The 18,765-nt window shown below is 43.2% G+C and overlaps 2 protein-coding genes across 3 annotated transcripts in view; one reads left to right on the top strand and one right to left on the bottom strand.

Moving 5' to 3' along the window:
- FARSB (phenylalanyl-tRNA synthetase subunit beta) overlaps window positions 1-3,999 on the bottom strand; it is a 71,259-nt gene extending 67,260 nt beyond the window's left edge. The window contains exon 1 of one of the 2 annotated variants that reach the window (XM_059167909.1): window positions 3,883-3,999. In XM_059167909.1, the coding sequence (XP_059023892.1) occupies window positions 3,883-3,940 (58 nt within the window). In that variant the 5' untranslated portion in view covers window positions 3,941-3,999. The remainder of the gene's footprint in view (window positions 1-3,882) is intronic. The other variant, XM_059167910.1, reaches the window with a different exon arrangement.
- Window positions 4,000-17,663: 13,664 nt separating this feature from the next.
- Window positions 17,664-18,765, top strand: part of MOGAT1 (monoacylglycerol O-acyltransferase 1) — a 37,942-nt gene continuing 36,840 nt past the window's right edge. Inside the window, exon 1 of the mRNA XM_059167908.1 lies at window positions 17,664-17,964. Coding sequence (XP_059023891.1) covers window positions 17,871-17,964 — 94 coding nt within the window. The 5' untranslated portion in view covers window positions 17,664-17,870. The remainder of the gene's footprint in view (window positions 17,965-18,765) is intronic.

The raw sequence follows: 18,765 nt of genomic DNA, 5'->3' as shown, positions 1-18,765 counted from the left end.
TGCCTCCTGTTATTCACACCCTTGTGCAGTTCGTCCACACTGTGAATGTCACTTCTGAAATACTACTGAAAACTGTGCTTCTATCATTCCGAACACTCAATTACCTGCTCTCTTGGGTCCTCTCATTCTGAGACAAACAAGCCACCATATTGCAAGCAGTCCTAGGAGAGGTCAAGGTGGGAGGCACTGAAGTCTCTTACCAAAAATGTGCAAGAAACAGAGACCTGCCAATAACCACTTGAGTGAACTTGGAATTAGATTTCAACCCCATTTAGGGCCTTGAGAGGACTACAGACCTGACACCTTTATGACACGGTAGTAAGAGATCCAGAGCCAGAACCACCCAACTAAGCCACTTCCCAATCCTGGACCCTCAGAAGCTATATAACAAATGATTGTTTTAAGCTGCTAAATTTAGGGGTAATTCGTTATGCAGTAACAGACTGCAATCTGGTCAGTAACTATGTAGTTATTAAAACATTGAATCTTTCAGGACGCCTGGTGGCTCAGTGGATTAAAGCCTCTGCCTTTGGCTCAAAGTCATGATCCTGGGTCCTGGGATCAAGCCCTACATCGGGCTCTCTGCTCAGCAGAGAACCTGCTTCCCACTCTGTCTCTCTGCCTGCCTCTCTGCCTACCTGTGATCTCTGCCTGTCAAATAAATAAAATCTTAAAAAATATATTGAATCTTTCAATGAATCCTAATTATACAGTTTTACTCCTTTTAGCTGTATTTCATGTGCTTAGAAACAAGAACCAACAAAATTGCAATTAATAATCCTAACAAAATGATGCACCTAAGTGCCTATACCTTAGCGGTTTGTAGGACATACACAGGTGGCTCTGACAGTACTGTCAGCAAGTCACGCCAAGGCAGAGCAGGACCAGAACTGAACAGCAATAATCAGTTAACAAGAAAACACCGGAGGTGATAAAAAGGCAGACTGAGAGGGACACCTGGGTGGCTTAGTCAGTTAAGTGTCTGCCTTCGGCTCAGATCATGATCCCAGGGTCCCGAGGTCAGTCCCACATCCAGTTCCTTGCTCAGGAGAGAGCCTGCTTCTCTTTCTGCCTGGCACTTCCTGTGCTCGCTCCCAAATAAATAAAATCTTAAAAAAAAAAAAAAGAAAAAAAAGACATTGCCAGATTCTTTGGGGGGATAAAAAAGGTAGAAAGAGAGAAAATTGCCCCAGAGAAGCAAAATGACTAAAACTAAAGCAGCTTGAGAAATATCCCTAGTAAGCAAAGAGACTGAAAGGGAAGGCGGGAAGGGATGGACTGGAAGAAACAATGGAGTTTAGGACAAAAAGAGATACAAAAGAGTTAGTACAGAAAATAGAAAATCAGAAAATAGAGAGGAAGACTGATTAAGAGGGGGTAAGAAACGAGATGGACCCACACTACTTGGAAACTAGATACTTTGTTCAACATGCTTTTCCAACTGTGACCTCAACCCAATTAAGTTCAAAAGTTTCAAGAACATGAAATGTAAACTAATAAGTTATTTCTGACTGTCTTAAGTACATCTCAATAACATCAGTCTTTCTGACTGATGTTTTTAGAGTTAGTAGCTGATGGGTACTTATGGGGGGGGGATCAAGCTTGTCTGAAAGCTCTCACTTAAAAAAAGGGGAGGCAGCTAGAGAATATATTAAAACATCAAATGACAGTAAATAGGTTATAAATCTCACCATTTTTTAAAATTTTTTATTTATTTGACAGAGATCACAAGTAGGCATAGAGGCAGGCAGAGAGAGGAGGAAGCAGGCTCCCCACTGAGCAGAGAGCCGGATGTGGGGCTCGATCCCACAACCCTGAGATCATGACCTGAGCTGAAGGCAGAGGCTTTAACCCACTGAGCCACCCAGGCGCCCCAAATCTCACCATTTTAAAAACCTAGAACAGGGGCACCTGGGTGTGTCAGCCAGTTAAACAACTCTGGATTTCAGCTCAGGTCATGATCTCAGGGTGGTGGGATACAGTCCTACAATGGGCTCCACACTCAGCAGGGAGTCTGCTCGAATTTCTCTCCCTCTCCCTCTGCCCTCCCTCCCCATGTTTGTGCACACACTCTCTCAAATAAATAAATCTTTAAAAAAATAAAAATTTTAATAAAGTAAATAGGAACCTAGAGAATGTCTTACTTTCCCAGAAATGAATACTTGGGTAGTAACTAATCACAGAGGTCTTGAACAAATATTTGCCCCATACCATCTTTTGCAATTCAGACATATCATACACCAGTAGACATATGAGAATATGGTTTAGAAAAATGGGTTAAGGGGATGCCTGGGAGACAGAGTCGTTAAGCATCTGCCTTCAGCTCAGGTCATGATGCCAGTGTCCTGGAATCTAGTCCCACATCAGGCTCCTTGCTCAGGAGGGAACCTGCTTCTCCCTCTGCTTGTTGCTCCCCCTGCTTATACTCATTCTCTCACAACTAAAATCTTAAAAAAAAAAAAAAAAAGAAAGAAAGAAAGAAAAGAAAAAGTAAAAAAGAACTTTTTTAAAAAAAAGAGAATGGGGGGGCGCCTGGGTGGCTCAGTGGGTTAAGCCGCTGCCTTCAGCTCAGGTCATGATCTCAGGGTCCTGGGATCGAGTCCCGCATCGGGCTGTCTGCTGAGCAGAGAGCCTGCTTCCCTCTCTCTCTCTCTGCCTGCCTCTCCATCTACTTGTGATTTCTCTCTGTCAAATAAATAAATAAAATCTTTAAAAAAAAAAAAAAAAAAAAAAAAAGAGAATGGGTTAATATAAATATACACACAAAAAAAGCATATAAAAAGTATTTAAAAATTTTAAAAGTATAGAGAATTAGAGCTGAATTCAGAGTTCAAGAGCATGACCTCTACTTTTAAGGAATAGGGCAGGACCCTAAAAGGAATACTTGAAGAATACATAGTACCTAAATTTACATCTTCAGAAACATTTTAAAAGCTAACTATTTTCAGGTAACATCTCATTCTAGGAAGGAGTACCTGCTAAACCGACTAGGGGTCTGTTATCATACTGAGCCCTAAAATCCAAAAATAGCTCTCACAAACCAGTTGCCACAGCCTTTATGTAAGCTGATAACTAGGAGAGGCAGATGTCATTTCAACTGCTACATCCATATGGTCTCCGATAATTGTACTTAGTATTTCATCTTTTTTCTAAGTGGGGATGTTTTTGGAACTGAAGGAGAGACGAAGTGTGTATGAGATGAAGACAGCCCACCCAGGAGACTCCTCGTCGTCATTCGGGTCTCAGCTCAGATGTTACTACGGCATCAAAGGTTCTTCTTAGCACAGTATTTTTGTTTCCCTGATAGCCTTTAATGTAATCCAGAATCATTTTATTAATGTGCGGGGTAATCATCGTCTGCCTCCCTTATTAGAATGTGAACATGGACCTCAGGTCATGTGTCACGTGCACCGCTATATTCCCAGAGCGCTTAGAACAGTGCCTGGCACATAACAGGTGCTCAGGAACCATTAATAAAACAGACATAATACCACCCCTTCCTGCTCCAACTTCTCCTTCCACTCCCTCATAAATGGAGTTTCTATAGCGCTCTGGTTGCACTCCACTAGCTGCCCTCAGGCTGCAACCCAGGGCTTCATTCCCACTCGACCCCCTGGCACCAAGCAAGCACGCGGCAGATGCTCCTTGGGAGATGGCTGAATGAACGACACGACGAACTGGACAGGCGCGAATGATGCAAAGACAGCCCTGGCATGGCTGGTTGCGAGAGGTTACTTCAGCGCAGCCATCCCGGTCTACACCCGGAGCACCCGAGGCCAAAACCTGCCGGGCAACATGAACGTTACCACCACGAAGCCCTCTTGAGGGAGCTCCAGGCCGCTGAGGCCAGGCACAAAGCCAGGTAATGGGGCCGGCACTTACTGTAGTTCCGACCCAGAGCTTGGAAGAGCAGATCTCGCTTCACGCTGACAGTCGGCATGGCGAGTCAGACCCCACTGCGCCTGCGCCGTGAGCCGGCCGGCGCTCAGCTGCGGAGGCGCGTAGGACCCGGCACCACGTGGACGGGCTCTCTTAAATATTGCCAGCCTTCTTCCAATAGTTTCTGCCTCGTTTTTCTTCTGGAGGCAAGTACATTGCCACAAAAAAACTCTCTAAATCCATCTAGTTGTATGAATGACTTTAAGTCTAAGAAAGAAGGCAAAAATTGGGTAGAAAATGTGCTATGATTCGATAGGCAGTAGAAAGGACAGACCGCGAAGGCCCTCATGCGTCTAACCCCACGGTGGGCGGAATACGACCCACTAGTACGTGAAGCACCAGGGACAGCACGTAGAGGGGCGGGGCTTTGGGGGCGCGTCTTCTCGTGGGGTGGGGAAAAGGCAAGCGGGCAGGCGGGGTTTGCGGTATCCTACCAGGGAAAGTGTGCAAATATGAGCTGTGGACGCCGGACCGCAGTTTGGGCTTTATTCTTCGTGCTTACATAGTTTCCCTTGTCCCCTGTAAGTTTTATGCCTGGGTTGTAGCCTTGCAGCAGCCCCCATTTAAGGAAGGTTTCTTTAGCGACTTTAGAAGAAATTGATACTCAGTGCTGTCTGCTGGCCGAGGCTGGGCTCAGTCCTCCGCCGGCATTAGCAAGTTTCCTATTTCTGGCAACCCTGAATGTAATGCGCTGAATGCCTCTCCACCCCGCCCAAGATAATCAGGTCCTAAGCTCTGACCCCTATAAATTTTACCTCATGTGGAAACAGTCTTTTTTTTTTTTTTTAAAGATTTTATTTATTTATTTGACAGAGATCACAAATAGGCATAGAGGCACAGAGGCAGGCAGAGAGAGAGAGGAGGAAGCAGGCTCCCTGCCAAGCAGAGAGCCCGATGCGGGACTCGATCCCAGGACCCTGAGATCATGACCTGAGCCGAAGGCAGCGGCTTAACCCACTGAGCCACCCAGGCGCCCCGGAAACAGTCTTTGCAGGTGAATTTAAGGATCTGGAGTTGGAGGGATTATCCTGGCTTATCAGATGGATCCTGAATGCAATCACAGGCGTCCTTTGAAGAGGGAGGCAGAAGGACATCGGACAGACAGAAGAGGGGCAGGAAGTATAACCAAGAAGGCACAGGCTCTAATGATGTAGCCACAAGTCAAGGAATGCCAGGGGCCACCCGAAACTGAAGAGGCAATGAGGAATTCTCCCTCTGGTCTCTAAAGCAGACCTGCAGTGTCTACATACACTTTGATTTTGGCCAAGTGAAACGGATTTTGGACTTCTGACCTCCCCAACTGTGAGAGAATAAACTCGTTTTAACCCACCAAGTTTGTGATTATTTGTTGAAGGAAATACCCCTACGTAGGTGATCATTATTCCCATTTTACTGATGGTGAGACTGAGGCGCAAGCTGAGTCACTCAACTCTCAAGGCAGAGCTGAGGCAGTTTCATGGGCAGAGACCTTCCTCTTAACCTTCCTCTATACAGTGAGTGAGGGCCTCCAAAGCCATTCGGGTGGGGGGCAGTAGGTGGGTGGAACTTGGGCCTATCTGACTACCATTCAGGCAGGTTTGCACTACATTAGCTTCCCTCCATGACACAGAGAATCCCTCCTCAGTGCCCAACATAACAGATTGGCAGAGGCCCCATCAATGGCAAACATCTCCAATGCCCAATAAAATCTTCTGCCAAATTGGTACTCACCTCCCAGTGAATAAAGGACTTCTTAAGTTTCTGCATGCTGACCTGCTCTCCTCTGGGCACTCCAAAGTGTTCTGTCACCTCTGAACCTCACTTTCCTTATCTATAAAAGGGATAATATACACCTTAGAGAATTATCCTAAGGATCACAAATCCTCATGAATGATTAATACAGTTCTTATGTCCTAGGTCCTGGAAAGCAGCTGTCAGTCATCTACCCTCCTAGTCAGTTTCCTGCTGGTCTCAAACCAGCAGGGCATTCTGGTTTTAACTTCCCATATCCCCCAATGCATCCACCCTGCTTTTCATCTTTGTACCTGCTCTGGTACTGAACGTTTAAAAGATTCTAACGGAAAAAAGAAAACTATATCACTCATCACAAGTGCTCAGCTGACTGATAGGGAAGACATTCAGAAAATGTTGAGATAGTAGATCACAATGTAGGTAGGTGTTGCTTTTGTCTAATGTTAGGGATGGCTGGAGAGCCAGAGATGGCAGCATTTCCTAGAAATGAAAAATGGGCTGGCCAATACACATAAAGGAAGTTCTCGCACTAGAAATTAGGGAAAAGCAAGTTAAAATCATAATGAAGTACATTTTCATACCTACCAGATTGGTAAAAACGTGAAAGTCTGACCCAAGCAAATGTTGGCAAGAATCTGGAATATAAATTGGTACAACCACTTTGGAAAATAGGGCCTTAATTAGAAAGGCAGAACACGTGCATACCTGACTACCGTTACACTCCCAAGAATATTCCCCAGAGAAACTTACCCATGTGCCCTGAAAGAGCAAATTAAAATGCCCATTATTAAAAAAAAAAAAAAAAAAACCCACAACCCAAACTGGAAACAACCCAATTTCCATCAATACTAGAATGCATAATTAGGATAAATCCATACAACAAAACACCATGCAGCTGTGAAAATGAATGAACTACAGCTGATGTATTAACTTGGATAAGTCATAAAAACCGAATATTGAGAAAAAAAAGTGAACCACAGAAGCATCTACACAGTGTGGTGTCATGTATATAAAAACAAAAACCAGGTTAACCTAGAAAGTATATTGTTTAGGCATACATAAATAGATGGTAAAACTAAATAAAATGGATTATAAAATATGGGAGTAGTTAGTTCAGAGTGGAGTAGAATTGACGTAGCCTGGGAGTGTTTCAAAATCATTTCAAAAATATTGGTAATGTTATGGGGGCACCTGGGTGGCTCAGTCGGTTAGGTGGCTGCCTTTGGCTCAGGTCATGATCCCAGGGTTCTAGGATTGAGCCCCTGATCATCAGGTAGCCTGCTTCTCCCTCTGTCCTCCCCTCTCCCTGCTCATGCTCTCTTTCCCTTTCTCTCTCTCTCTCTCTTTCTCTCACATGTACTCACAAATAAAATCTTAAGAAAATATATTGGTAAGGTTCTGTTTTACTTAGCATACCTTCATGGGCATTTTTTTTTAAGGTTTTATTTATTTATTTGACAGACAAAGATCACAAGTAGGCAGAGAGGCAGGCAGAGAGAGAGAGGAAAAAGCAGGCTCCCCGAAGAGCAGAGAGCCCAATGTGGGGCTCGATTCCAGGACCCTGGGATCATGACCTGAGCCGAAGGCAGAAGCTTTAACCCACTGAGCCACCCAGGTGCCCCTCATGGGCATATTTTAAGAAATTAAAAATGAAGGTAAGAAACAAGAGATGAAGGTGGCATTTTTGGGGGGGCGAGGGGGACAAATGCTTGATGACCTTTAAGAAAACAATAGGAATAGTTGACTTTGGGTTTTTTTTTAATGAATATTTAAATAAAAAGTTTTATTTTATTTTATTTTTTTAAGATTTTATTTATTTATTTGTCAGAGAGAGAGGGAGAGAGAGTGAGCACAGGCAGACAGAATGGCAGGCAGAGGCAGAGGGAGAAGCAGGCTCCCTGCGGAGCAAGGAGCCCGATGTGGGACTCGATCCCAGGATGCTGAGATCATGACCTAAGCCAAAGGCAGCTGCTTAACCAACTGAGCCACCCAGGCATCCCTAAATAAAAAGTTTTAGTATCATTTATAATTCTCTTGCTTTATAGATTCTGGGCTTTAGGTTACATTTTATACAGTCTTTCACCACCTCAAGATTGTTTTATAAAAATCACATATGCTTCTTAAAGGGCTTGGAATTTTTTTAAAAAATCTTAGATCTTGTTGAAATTTATTTGGGTTTCACAGCAAGTGAGTAAACCAGCTTTATTTTGTTTTCAAATAACAATCTAGTTAGCCCAACACAATTTGCTAAGACTTTTCTCCACAGATTTGAAATAAATGTAGAGTATTACATTTCTTTTTAAATTTTTAATCCAACTAGCCAACATATAGTATATCATTAGTTTCAGATGTAGAGTTATTCATCAGCTGCAAATAACACCCAGGGTTTATCAGTGTATACTATATTTCTATACATATTTAGGCCTACTAAATGTTCTATTTCATTACCAGTACCAAAGTTTTAGTTATTACAGCTTTCTTTTTTTTTTTAAGATTTTATTTATTTATTTGACAGACAGAGATCACAAGTAGGCAGAGAGGCAGGCAGAGAGAGAGAGATGAAAAAGCAGGCTCCCCGAAGAGCAGAGAGCCCGATGCGGGGCTGGATCCCAGGACCCTGGGATCATGACCTGAGCCGAATGCAGAGGCTTATCCCACTGAACCACCTAGGCACCTATTATTACAGCTTTATAATGCATTTTAATGTTTGGAAGAGTTAATGTATCATCAAAATTAGAAGGTGAAGGAGGTCAGTATTCTCCAGGCTGAGAAAGCACTTTGAGATGTAAAAACAAAGCTATCCATATATATACACACACATATATATATGTATATACATATATATATACATATATATACATATATATACATACTTATACGTGTGTATATATACGTATATATATACGTATATATACACACGTATAAGTAGAGTGAGCACAGGCAGACAGACGTGTATATATACATGTATATATATGTGTATATACATATGTATATACATGTATATGTATGTATATACATGTACATATATATGTATATACACGTATATATATACGTGCATATATATATGTGTGTATATATATATGTATATATAATGCATTTGTGTATATATATATACACGTATATATAATGCATTCTCTTTGATCCTGAAATTCCACTCTTGGAATTATTTTAAGAAAATAAGCTGGTATTCTTCTGTTTGTGATATTAAAAAATCTTGGAACAACCTAAATGTCCAACAATACAGGCTTGATTAAATAAAGTCTGATACTGCCATACAGTGGAATAGTATAGGTCATTACAAATGATACTGAAGGGGTGGAGGACAACCCTGCCCTAGGCCTGTGGGAGAGAGGGCTGTCTTTATGAATATCACCTGTGACCAACAAAGAATAACCAGCCCCTAAAACGGAAGTCAGCCTCTGAAGGTGTTATCAGTAGAGATGTTAAAAAAATCTAAGTTTGCTGGTTAGCTTTCTATAAAAGACCAACCCAAAAAGCCCTCATTGGCAGCCCTGCTGGGACCCTTCTCACTCTTGAGAGCTTTTTCTGTATCTTCACTTAATAAAATTCACTTAATAAACTTTTATTGCTTTACCTAAAAAAAAAAGAAAAGAAAAGAAAAAAAATGATTTTGGAGAACTACATTTTTTAACATGGAAAAAATTCTACATTAGATGAAAACAAGATACTAAATAGACTTAAAGCGATCAATTTGGTTTTTTTTTAAATGCATGTACATGAATGTGAATAAAATTGCAACAGCTGGCATGATATACACCAAAGTGCTAACTTTGTTTTCTTTGTCTTTTATAGTTTTCTTCCTTTTTTCAAACATTTTCTTCTTCTTCCTCCTCCTCCTCCTCTTCTTCTTCTTCTTCTTTTTTTAGGATTTTATTCATTTATTTGACATAGAGAGAGAGGGAGAGAGACAGTGAGAAGGAACACATGCAGGGGGAGTGGGAGAAGGAGAAGCAGTGTTCCCACCAGGCAGGGAGCTCGATGCAGGGCTTGATCCCACCTGGGATCATGACCTGAGCCAAAAGCAGATGCTTAACAACTGAGCCACCCAGGCTTCCCCTTATTCCTTAATATTTTTCTTAACCATGGTTATCTTTGGGTGGTGAGATTATTTCCTTTACTGTACCTTTTGTACTTAACAGAACTGAAATTATCAAGAATACTTCTGTTATGAGGGGAAACAACAAGGTTATTATAAAACGCAATCACGTGTCATTCCCTGTCTATCAGACAGGTGTAGAAAATCCAGCTCTATCACGGCTATGTGAGATGGGATCCTGTGTAGACCCGTGCTCGCACAAATGTTTTTGCCCCTAAAATGGGTAGCACGTAGTGAAAGTTTCTGAGATGACTGTACCACCTTCCTATAATGCTTTTGGGTTGGGCAGCAACTAGTTAAGAAATGTAATAATATCTGAAATCCTTCCAACATAGATCCTAAAGATGCAGTTGTGTCTAACAACCTTTCGCACTCTGGCCGCAGATAGTTTAAAGCGGCACACCAAACAAATCATCCAAACTGTCCTCGGGTTCTTCATCCGTAAAATGCAAACAGAACCTCAGCAGACGGCTGAGTGGGGATAAAGTATTTGGAAATGATTTGCAACCGGCAAGTATTAGATATTTATACTCAAGGTAATAACTCAGTGATCTGATACTATAAATTTGCTCTCATATTAAGCTTAGTAAAACTGGAGCTGATGCCTCCAGGGGGATGAGACAAGGCTTTAAGCTCAGGGAATAGATGATACAATTTACCATAACCAGCCTTGTTTTAATTGTGGTATATGCAAAACTGGTTCTGTTCTGGCTAAAACCTTGTATGTCTTTCCTATAAATTTCCAGGACACTCTAATCCCTTTGCAGGTGACCTTGAAACTTTTAGGACATGACCAAAGTCCATCTTTCTTCTTGGGTTTCTACTGATGGATCTATCTGGAACCAAGAAGGTCTGCTAGACCTGCCAAGAGTCAAGTCGATTGGTATCGACTTCCCAAATGTCAAACCAATAGCTGTTTTAAATTGTATTTTAAAAATAGACTTGATAGTCTCTTTTATTATTAGCCATCTCCTCATCCTTGAAATTCTCCCTTCTTAATTTTTCTGACTCCAGATTCCTCCATTTAGCTCCCTGGACTTTTTCTACTACTGCTATGTGAGAGACAGTACACTGTAGTGGTAAGATTTCTCCAAGTTAGTAATAGATTAAAACCTTTTTTTTACTGCAGACAGAGACTTTGGACCAATTACTGATTACTGATAAACCTCAATTCTTTGTGAAGTGAAGGTAATAATAAAACGTATACCACAGGTATGCCATAGGGTGCTTATGCAAATTTTAAGAGTTCATGTTAGGTTTTGGTACTTGATACATACTAACCCTCACAGCCTCCTCTCCCTCCTGTACTACCTTTACCCTGCCTTCAGTGTAGGATACCTTCTGGAATTATGTCTGAAGATCTTTTTCCCCAACAGTCTCAGCTTCCACCACTCCCTAATTGCAGATGGTGCCCATTCTAACCTCCAGCCCATCTCTCTCTTCTGTGCATATTTTGTACCAACTTCTGAACATCTGGATGTGGATGTCCAACGGGCTGGCATGTCGAACTCAAAAACTGAACTTTCCTCTCATCCCTAAGCTTATTCTACCTTGTGTGCTTCCTATCCTTTTCAAAGTCACCATCATCGGCCAAGTTACCCAGGCCAGACATATTTCACTTGACCCAACTCCTCCTTCATCACTCTCTTCTCACTGGTTACGACTGAGTAAACTTGGGACAATTCACCCAGCATGCCTTATTTCTCTCTGCACGAAGTAAACCTTTGAGTCACCATGCTAAAGCAATGGGACCCAGTATCCCACGCCGGTATACCAGGAGTAAACACCTGATCCAAGCTGGATCTTGGACCTGAGACCGCAGAGAACTTGAGTTCCATGTTATTCAGTGGTGGAAGCAGCAAGGTACAAGTCTGGAGTCACTGATGGTCACGTTTCCCACCGCTCAGAGAAACTAATCTGCAAAGAGATAAAAAGAGACTAACACCAAGAGAAAAGATAGTGGAGAGAAACCTGAATGCATTTAAATGGGTGTTCTTAAGCCCCCGCTGTCTCCCTCTTCTTCCTGAAATTTGGTTCCTCAACTGAATGAAGTTCAGATGGCTTAAACCTTAAAGTGTGAGAGGTGGAGGGTTACACCTGAGACTCAAGAGGTAAGCAGACGCCCCTTAATGTGGGGCTCAAACTACATGAAAGGGTTTGAACTTTATCTTAAGAACAACGAGAAGATGCTCGGCAGGGAGTCTGCTTCTCCCACTGACCTCTCTACTCTCATGCTCTCTCTCTCTCATTCTTAAAAAAAAAAAAAACCCAGCCAAACAACAACAAACAAACAAACAAAAACAATGAGAAGAAATTCAAAGACTTCAAGCAGAGAAACAACATGATCAATGAAGTATTTTGGAAAGATCACTTTGGGTGCATTATGGGGAAGGAATGAGGGGTGTCCGTTCAGAGGGCAAAACTCAAGGCAGAGAGACCAGTTAGGAGGCTGCAATTATGGAGGGGAATAATGATAGCAGCCAGGACTGGGGAAATGGCATGTGTTTAAAGAAAACAAAAGGTTTAATAATAGACCGGAAGAATCAACAGGTCATATACCAAGTAGCCATAAATAACCAGAAAGATACAAACACAAGCACAAGCAAACCCATTGGATTGGACCTTCTTGGAAACTGGAAGAGGTGGAGTCTGTGCCATTTTCTCCAAGGACACTGTTGTTGGACACTGCTGATTGCCTCTTTTGAAGAGCTGGTCCAGACCAGGTTGGTAGCTGTAGACCTTTCCAATATCTTTCTCCTCATTCCCCCTCACTTGGGTTGCTGGAACCTCAAATAGGTTTCCAGACCAAGAACGAATGGAAACGTGGATGAGGGTCATGAGAAGAGAAATCATGGCAGCTACAAAGCCTTGGTATCTTGGGCAAGACTGCTGCAGCTCTGCCCAGAGCAAAAACACTCGAGCCTTATCAGACTGATAAAATACGTTAATTGATAGGACAATAAGAAAACAGAGGGGCCAGAGCAAATTTCTTGAACTTAGTTCAAAAGAGTGTTGAAAACAGAACTTCTTGAAGGACATTCCATTGAAACTATCATTATGATGGATTTCTGTTGACTTTAACCGGATCTGGCCACTCTCAGTGACTTACAGTAACCATGATGTTTGAATTTCATGAATGTATGGGTGTGTATGTAAGAGAGAGAAAGAGAGTATTTGCCTTTATGATGAACGCCCCTTAAGAAAACTGTCACAGTGACCTTTGTTCTAAACTATCCCCTCTGAGAACTCTCAATCTGGGAAAAATACTATTTCCTTTTCAACTAAAAGATGGGAACATATTAGCTTAAGCTACAGTAAAATGTCATGTTATGGCGAAACATTCTCTTCCCTTTAGTAGAAATTACCTGTCATGAAATGCACCGGAAAAAAACAAGGAAGTGATTTTAAAGTAGTCATTTCCACACATAGGTTTTGTAACCTATGAGGCAATCTGAACCATCATCTTCTTATTCCTAAACTGGAGCTGAGACCTAGAAAGAGGAACCATCCTCTGTTAGTGGAATCTCAGATCTTCAAGCTGGACAGTGTAGATTTCCTCTCCTTATGATCTCATCAGGACTTGCCACGGCACAGGTGTTTGATATACTGTGGTTGAATTTTTGAAAGTGTATTTATGTTTTATTTGCTCACAGATACCTAATGCCAAAGCCATAGTATGTGGTTGGTAAATATTTGTTGATTGAATGAATAACTAATCCCAACCCAAACTATGGCACAATTGGTCCTCTGCATTCTTCAGAGACTTCTTCAGAGACATTCTTCAGAGAAGTTCGATGACTTCTCCATTTCAATGACATCCCTTTCCTTCCTTGTGCTATCATTCAAGAAACAGCAGTTATGTGCGCGGACTCTGGAAACAAATTTTTTTTCAAAACACAGATGGGGCTCCTGGTGGCTCAGTGAGTTAAAGCTTCTGTCTTCGACTCAGGTCATGATCCCAGAATCCTGGGATCGGGTCCCACATCAGGCTCTCTGATCAGCAGGGATCCTGCTTCCCCCTCTCTCTCTACCTGCCTCTCTGCCTACTTGTGATCTCTGTCAAATAAATAAATAAAAAATCTTAAAAAAAAAAAAAAAACCAGACACTTAGTTCTACTACTTAATAGGTGAACAATTCGTTTCACCTGTGTCTCAATTTCTCCATTGGTTAAAAATAATAAATACTACCTAGACTGGAGAGCTGCTGGGGGGTTTACATCAGACACAGAATGATAAAGCATGAGCACAGTACTTGCTAGGTGGTAAGCACTTAGTAATATTGACATACTTGTTTTTTTTTTTTTTTTTTTTTTTTTTTTTTATTTTTTTTTTTTATTTTTTTTTTTTTTAAAGATTTTATTTATTTATTTGAGAGAGAGACAGTGAGAGAGAGCATGAGCGAGGAGAAGGTCAGAGGGAGAAGCAGACTCCCCGTGGAGCTGGGAGCCTGATGCGGGACTCGATCCCGGGACTCCGGGATCATGACCTGAGCCGAAAGCAGTTGTCCAACCAACTGAGCCACCCAGGCGTCCCCATACTTGTTTTTTTTTAACTGCAACCACATTCAGACCTTGAACTTCTCCAAATATTAGGATACCCAGACACAAAAAAAAGCAAAATAAGCTTCCAAACCGGGTTTTGCCAAACCCTACGAGCTTCTGAAACTGTTTAATATCAATTTCATTTTGTGACAAATACAGTCGCTATGGGAAGGAAGGAGATGCTGAGAAAGTGGGTTCCTCACCTTCTTTCCCAATAAGAACAGGTTCACTTGGATTTATCACTCAGAGATCTTTTGAAGATTGAAAAAAAATTCCTCTACTAGAGTCAAAGTTTGAAACCATGATCCCATACCACGTTGCTTCTCCTCATCCATTTTAGTAGGCTATGAAGAGAGCTCGGTCTATTCCTTGCCAGTAACTGGCTGGGTTATCTTGGGCAAATCACTTAACTTCCCTGCTCTCAACTCCCCATTCCATGAAAGGTGTAGTTTGGAAAGATAATGTTTACAGTTCATGTTTTCATGTTAGTTTTAGTTCTGGAAATCTGAGAAGAGTTGTTTTGAATAGCTTGATAAAGCTTTCTCGCCATTTAATGCTGGTAATCATTTAGCTACAATAACCTGGGGCACAATATATACACAGACACGTGTTGAATATTAAATGAGTGAGTGATTTGTTACTTAGGATGGTGATAGACTGTGCCTTGGCGGGGCCATGCTTTGCTTCAGTGTGCTATGCTAGAGTGTAACAGCTGTTTACTACTAGCTGAGGGCCTGGGAAAGTGACAAGAGCATGACTCAGTACAGTAAACTCCAAATGATTAGGAAAAGTCTGGATGTCTTGCTTATTTACCAAAAAATTGTGAATCTGATTAACCAATTCTACCATTTATATCTCCGAGCATATTCCAAATCCATCTCTATCCTCCTTTAATACCACAGCAGACCACACCACCATCTCCTAGGCCAACCCTACAATGGTTCCTTAGGGTCTGCCTGCTTCCCACTCTTGTTAATTCCAATCTGTTCTAAATACATGCTCACTATTTCCTATCACTGGAACGTGCATGTTTCTTTCAGGCACTATCATATATTTGGTTCTACACCCATGTGGTTACTTTGATTCTTCCAGGAGGCTGTGAGCCCCTCCAGGACAGAGACCTCTTATTCACTGTTATAGCCCATACCTGCTCCCCAGCTCGTGCCTAGTACAAGAAGCCTTTTCATAAATAATCAATGAATGAATGCTCAAAGGCTCAGAGACCATGTCTTAATTTACTCTCATGCCATCAACACCATGGGCAACGGCGATGCAAAGCGAGCAATCATTTGTTCCAGCTAAGATTCATTTAATGAAAGGATGACTCTCCTCTCTGGGTTTTAGACAAAACTGTATTTGAATCTTTTCCACTTTGCCAGCTGTGTGACTTTGAGCCTGAATTTCATTAACTGCAAAATGAGCAATAAGCTAGTGCTTATTGCTCTAGGGTTGCTTTAGGATGAGTGAAGGGCTCTGCACAACATCTGAGACAGTGTGTACACCTAGTATCCCCACTGGCACTGGGAGAAGGCTCAGGGAAGAAGTCTAAAAGAAGAATATGAATCCTCAACTAGGTAAACAAAACAAAACAAAACAACAAACAAACAAACAAAAGCAAAACCCACAAACCAGGAAGTTTTGCATACAAAAAGTCACAACTACCATGAACTACTTTGCCTTAAGTATTCATTTGTATCCAACTTTCTATAAGAATTGTTGGAGAAAGAGACATGATGGTGGGGGTGGCTAGTCAACTTTGTTGTTTTGCCCTGTTGCAGATCCCTTCTAGCAATGACTTAACAGTCACGTGCCACTTGGAGTTGTTCAACCATACAGTAGGTAGTATTTATTTATTTATTTATTTTTTTTTAAAGATTTTATTTATTTATTTATTTATTTGACAGAGAGAGATCACAAGTAGGCAGAGACACAGGCAGAGAGAGAGAGAGGAGGAAGCAGGCTCCCTGCTGAGCAGAGAGCCCGATGCGGGACTCGATCCCAGGACCCTGAGATCATGACCTGAGCCGAAGGCAGCGGCTCAACCCACTGAGCCACCCAGGCGCCCTAGGTAGTATTTATTAAAAAAAAAAAAGTAGCAGTGCTCACAAGGATTAGGCAACTACTCAGAATCTAACCATTTAACGCATCATAACAAACCCTTCGGTGGCAAACTTCAGGGTAAATAGTTGAATCTAAACACAGGCTGCGGGCGCCTGGGTGGCTCAGTGGGTTAGGCCGCTGCCTTCGGCTCAGGTCATGATCTCAGAGTCCTGGGATCGAGTCCCGCATCGGGCTCTCTGCTCAGCGGAGAGCCTGCTTCCCTCTCTCTCTGCCTGCCTCTCCATCTACTTGTGATTTCTCTCTGCCAAATAAATAAATAAAATCTTTAAAAAAAAAAAAAAAAAAAAAAAAATAAACACAGGCTGCAAAGGTCTGGACTTTGGCCATCATTTTTACCTCATTCCACCCCAATATTCTCCTTGAGCTCCCAATATATTTTATTTGAATTTCGCCACAGGACTTTTGCACATGTGCTCCTTTTTTTCTGGACAACTCCCTCAGTTAACTAGATTCACCTTTATAGCTCAAGGTCACTTCTTCAGAGACTTCCCTGACCTCCAGCTTAAGTCTTAGAACCCTCTTACAGCCATTCACAGTAGGGTTTCACTTTGCAATTACACACCCAATTATGTGGTTATTTTGCTTCATGTTTGTCTCCGCCCGTAATTTGTACTCCGAGCCGAATCAATGAGTGTCTAGGTAACCAGGTGTAAGGCCAGGGCCCAGAATGGTTCCTGACCTGTGGGAGGTATTCAGTCAGTATCTGTTAAAGGAATGAATAAATGAAAGGTTTCCGGTACTAGTGGAGGGATCTGGGTATCCAAAGGAGGAAGTCGGATCTCTGCCTCTCCTCTCCCGCCGGAGTTAAAAGGTGAGATAGGGTACACACACCAATAAACACACAGAATACACAGAAGCAATGTTCCGCACCTCCTTCTAGCTGGTGGTCGATTTCTTGAACTAATCCTTCCCCAGCCAGAGTGTTCCGAGGAAGGGGTGGGTTTAAGGGCAGATACTGAAGGTGATCGAGTAGCTGAACAACGATCAGATCCCAGTGGAGATCCCAGGTCCTCCGCAAGGCTGCAGAAGGCCAGGCTGCCGAGCTCGGCTAGGCCCCCAGCTGACCCCTCGCCATCCCTAGTACCCACAGCGGCGCGCTCTCATCAGCGCCCCGGCGCTGGGGCCAACGCGCCCGGGCGCGCCCTCATCAGCGCCCCGGCGCTGGGGCCAACGCGCCCGGGCGCGCCAGCTGCACCTCGGCCCGGGCACGCGCGATTGGCAGCCCCCAGCCTCAGCCCTCCCGCCCCACCCCACCCCCGACGAAGTCCGGCCCCCGCCTGCTACCCGGGCGTCGCTGCCGCTTCCCCCTTGCCGCCCCGGGGCAGTCCCGCGCGGGGCCGGAATCCGGCCGCTCACTCCTCCCAGGCGCCGCGAATCAACCCGGCGCCCGCAGTCGGCGCAGTCCTGTCCGGGGCCGGAGCATGAAGGTCGAGTTTGCGCCGCTCAACATCCCGCTGGCGCGGCGGCTGCAGACCGCCGCGGTGCTGCAGTGGGTCCTGTCCTTCCTGCTGCTCGGTAAGGACCCCGCGCGCTCCCGGGCGCCAAGATCCAGGCCAGTCTACTCGGTGCAGGGGGTCTCCGTCTCCTCCCTCGCCGACATTCCTTGTCCAAGGACGCGCTTAGATCCGCCAGCCCTTCTTTCCGTGTAAGTCACAACAAGAAGGTCAGAGAGGGCTTTGGAGAGCTAACTTGGGACTCTTGGTTTTTCTCCCCACGTGCACCTCGTAGCAAAGGACTGTTCGGCAACTGTTTTCCCTGGGATTTTTTTTTTTTTTTTTTGTAATTGATGCCTACCTTACCTACAGTAAAAGGCACTGATGATAATTATGCAACTTGATGAGTTTTGGCAAATGGATACACTCAGATGTCACCAGAATCCAATCAAGCCATGGAACATTGCACTATAGGCCTGCAAAGTTAGTAAACTCCTTTCCTGAATTGTCGACTGATTAAAAAAAAAACAACAACAACAATGCTCGAGTATTTACAGCCTGATTCCTTCCTCATCCCTCCCTCGTGACAAATAGCCGTGTACGCGTTTCCGTGTTTAAGATCCCTCAGTTGCAGAAAGGTACCTTTGTACAAGGAAGTCTGCAGCAAACATCGGTTTTGCTTGGGTGGCTTCTGTAGGTAAATAACTCGACCCAAGGGTGTGTTCTAGCGGGTTCCCAAGTTAATCCCATCGAGAAAGGCACCTTGAGGCTGTCGCTAGATGGAGCGGGTTGGGTTACCCGAGCGCTTTTTTTCCCTGGATGTTTGTTCAGTAAATGGGGCGTGGATGGTATGAAACGAGGGAGGAATTACCGAAAACTTGCG

The sequence above is a fragment of the Mustela lutreola genome, chromosome 3 (assembly GCF_030435805.1).
Source record: "Mustela lutreola isolate mMusLut2 chromosome 3, mMusLut2.pri, whole genome shotgun sequence".
Classification (NCBI taxonomy): Eukaryota; Metazoa; Chordata; class Mammalia; order Carnivora; family Mustelidae; genus Mustela; species Mustela lutreola.
The sequence above is the reverse complement of the archived record's forward strand: the minus strand, read 5'-3'. Positions and strand labels throughout refer to the sequence as shown.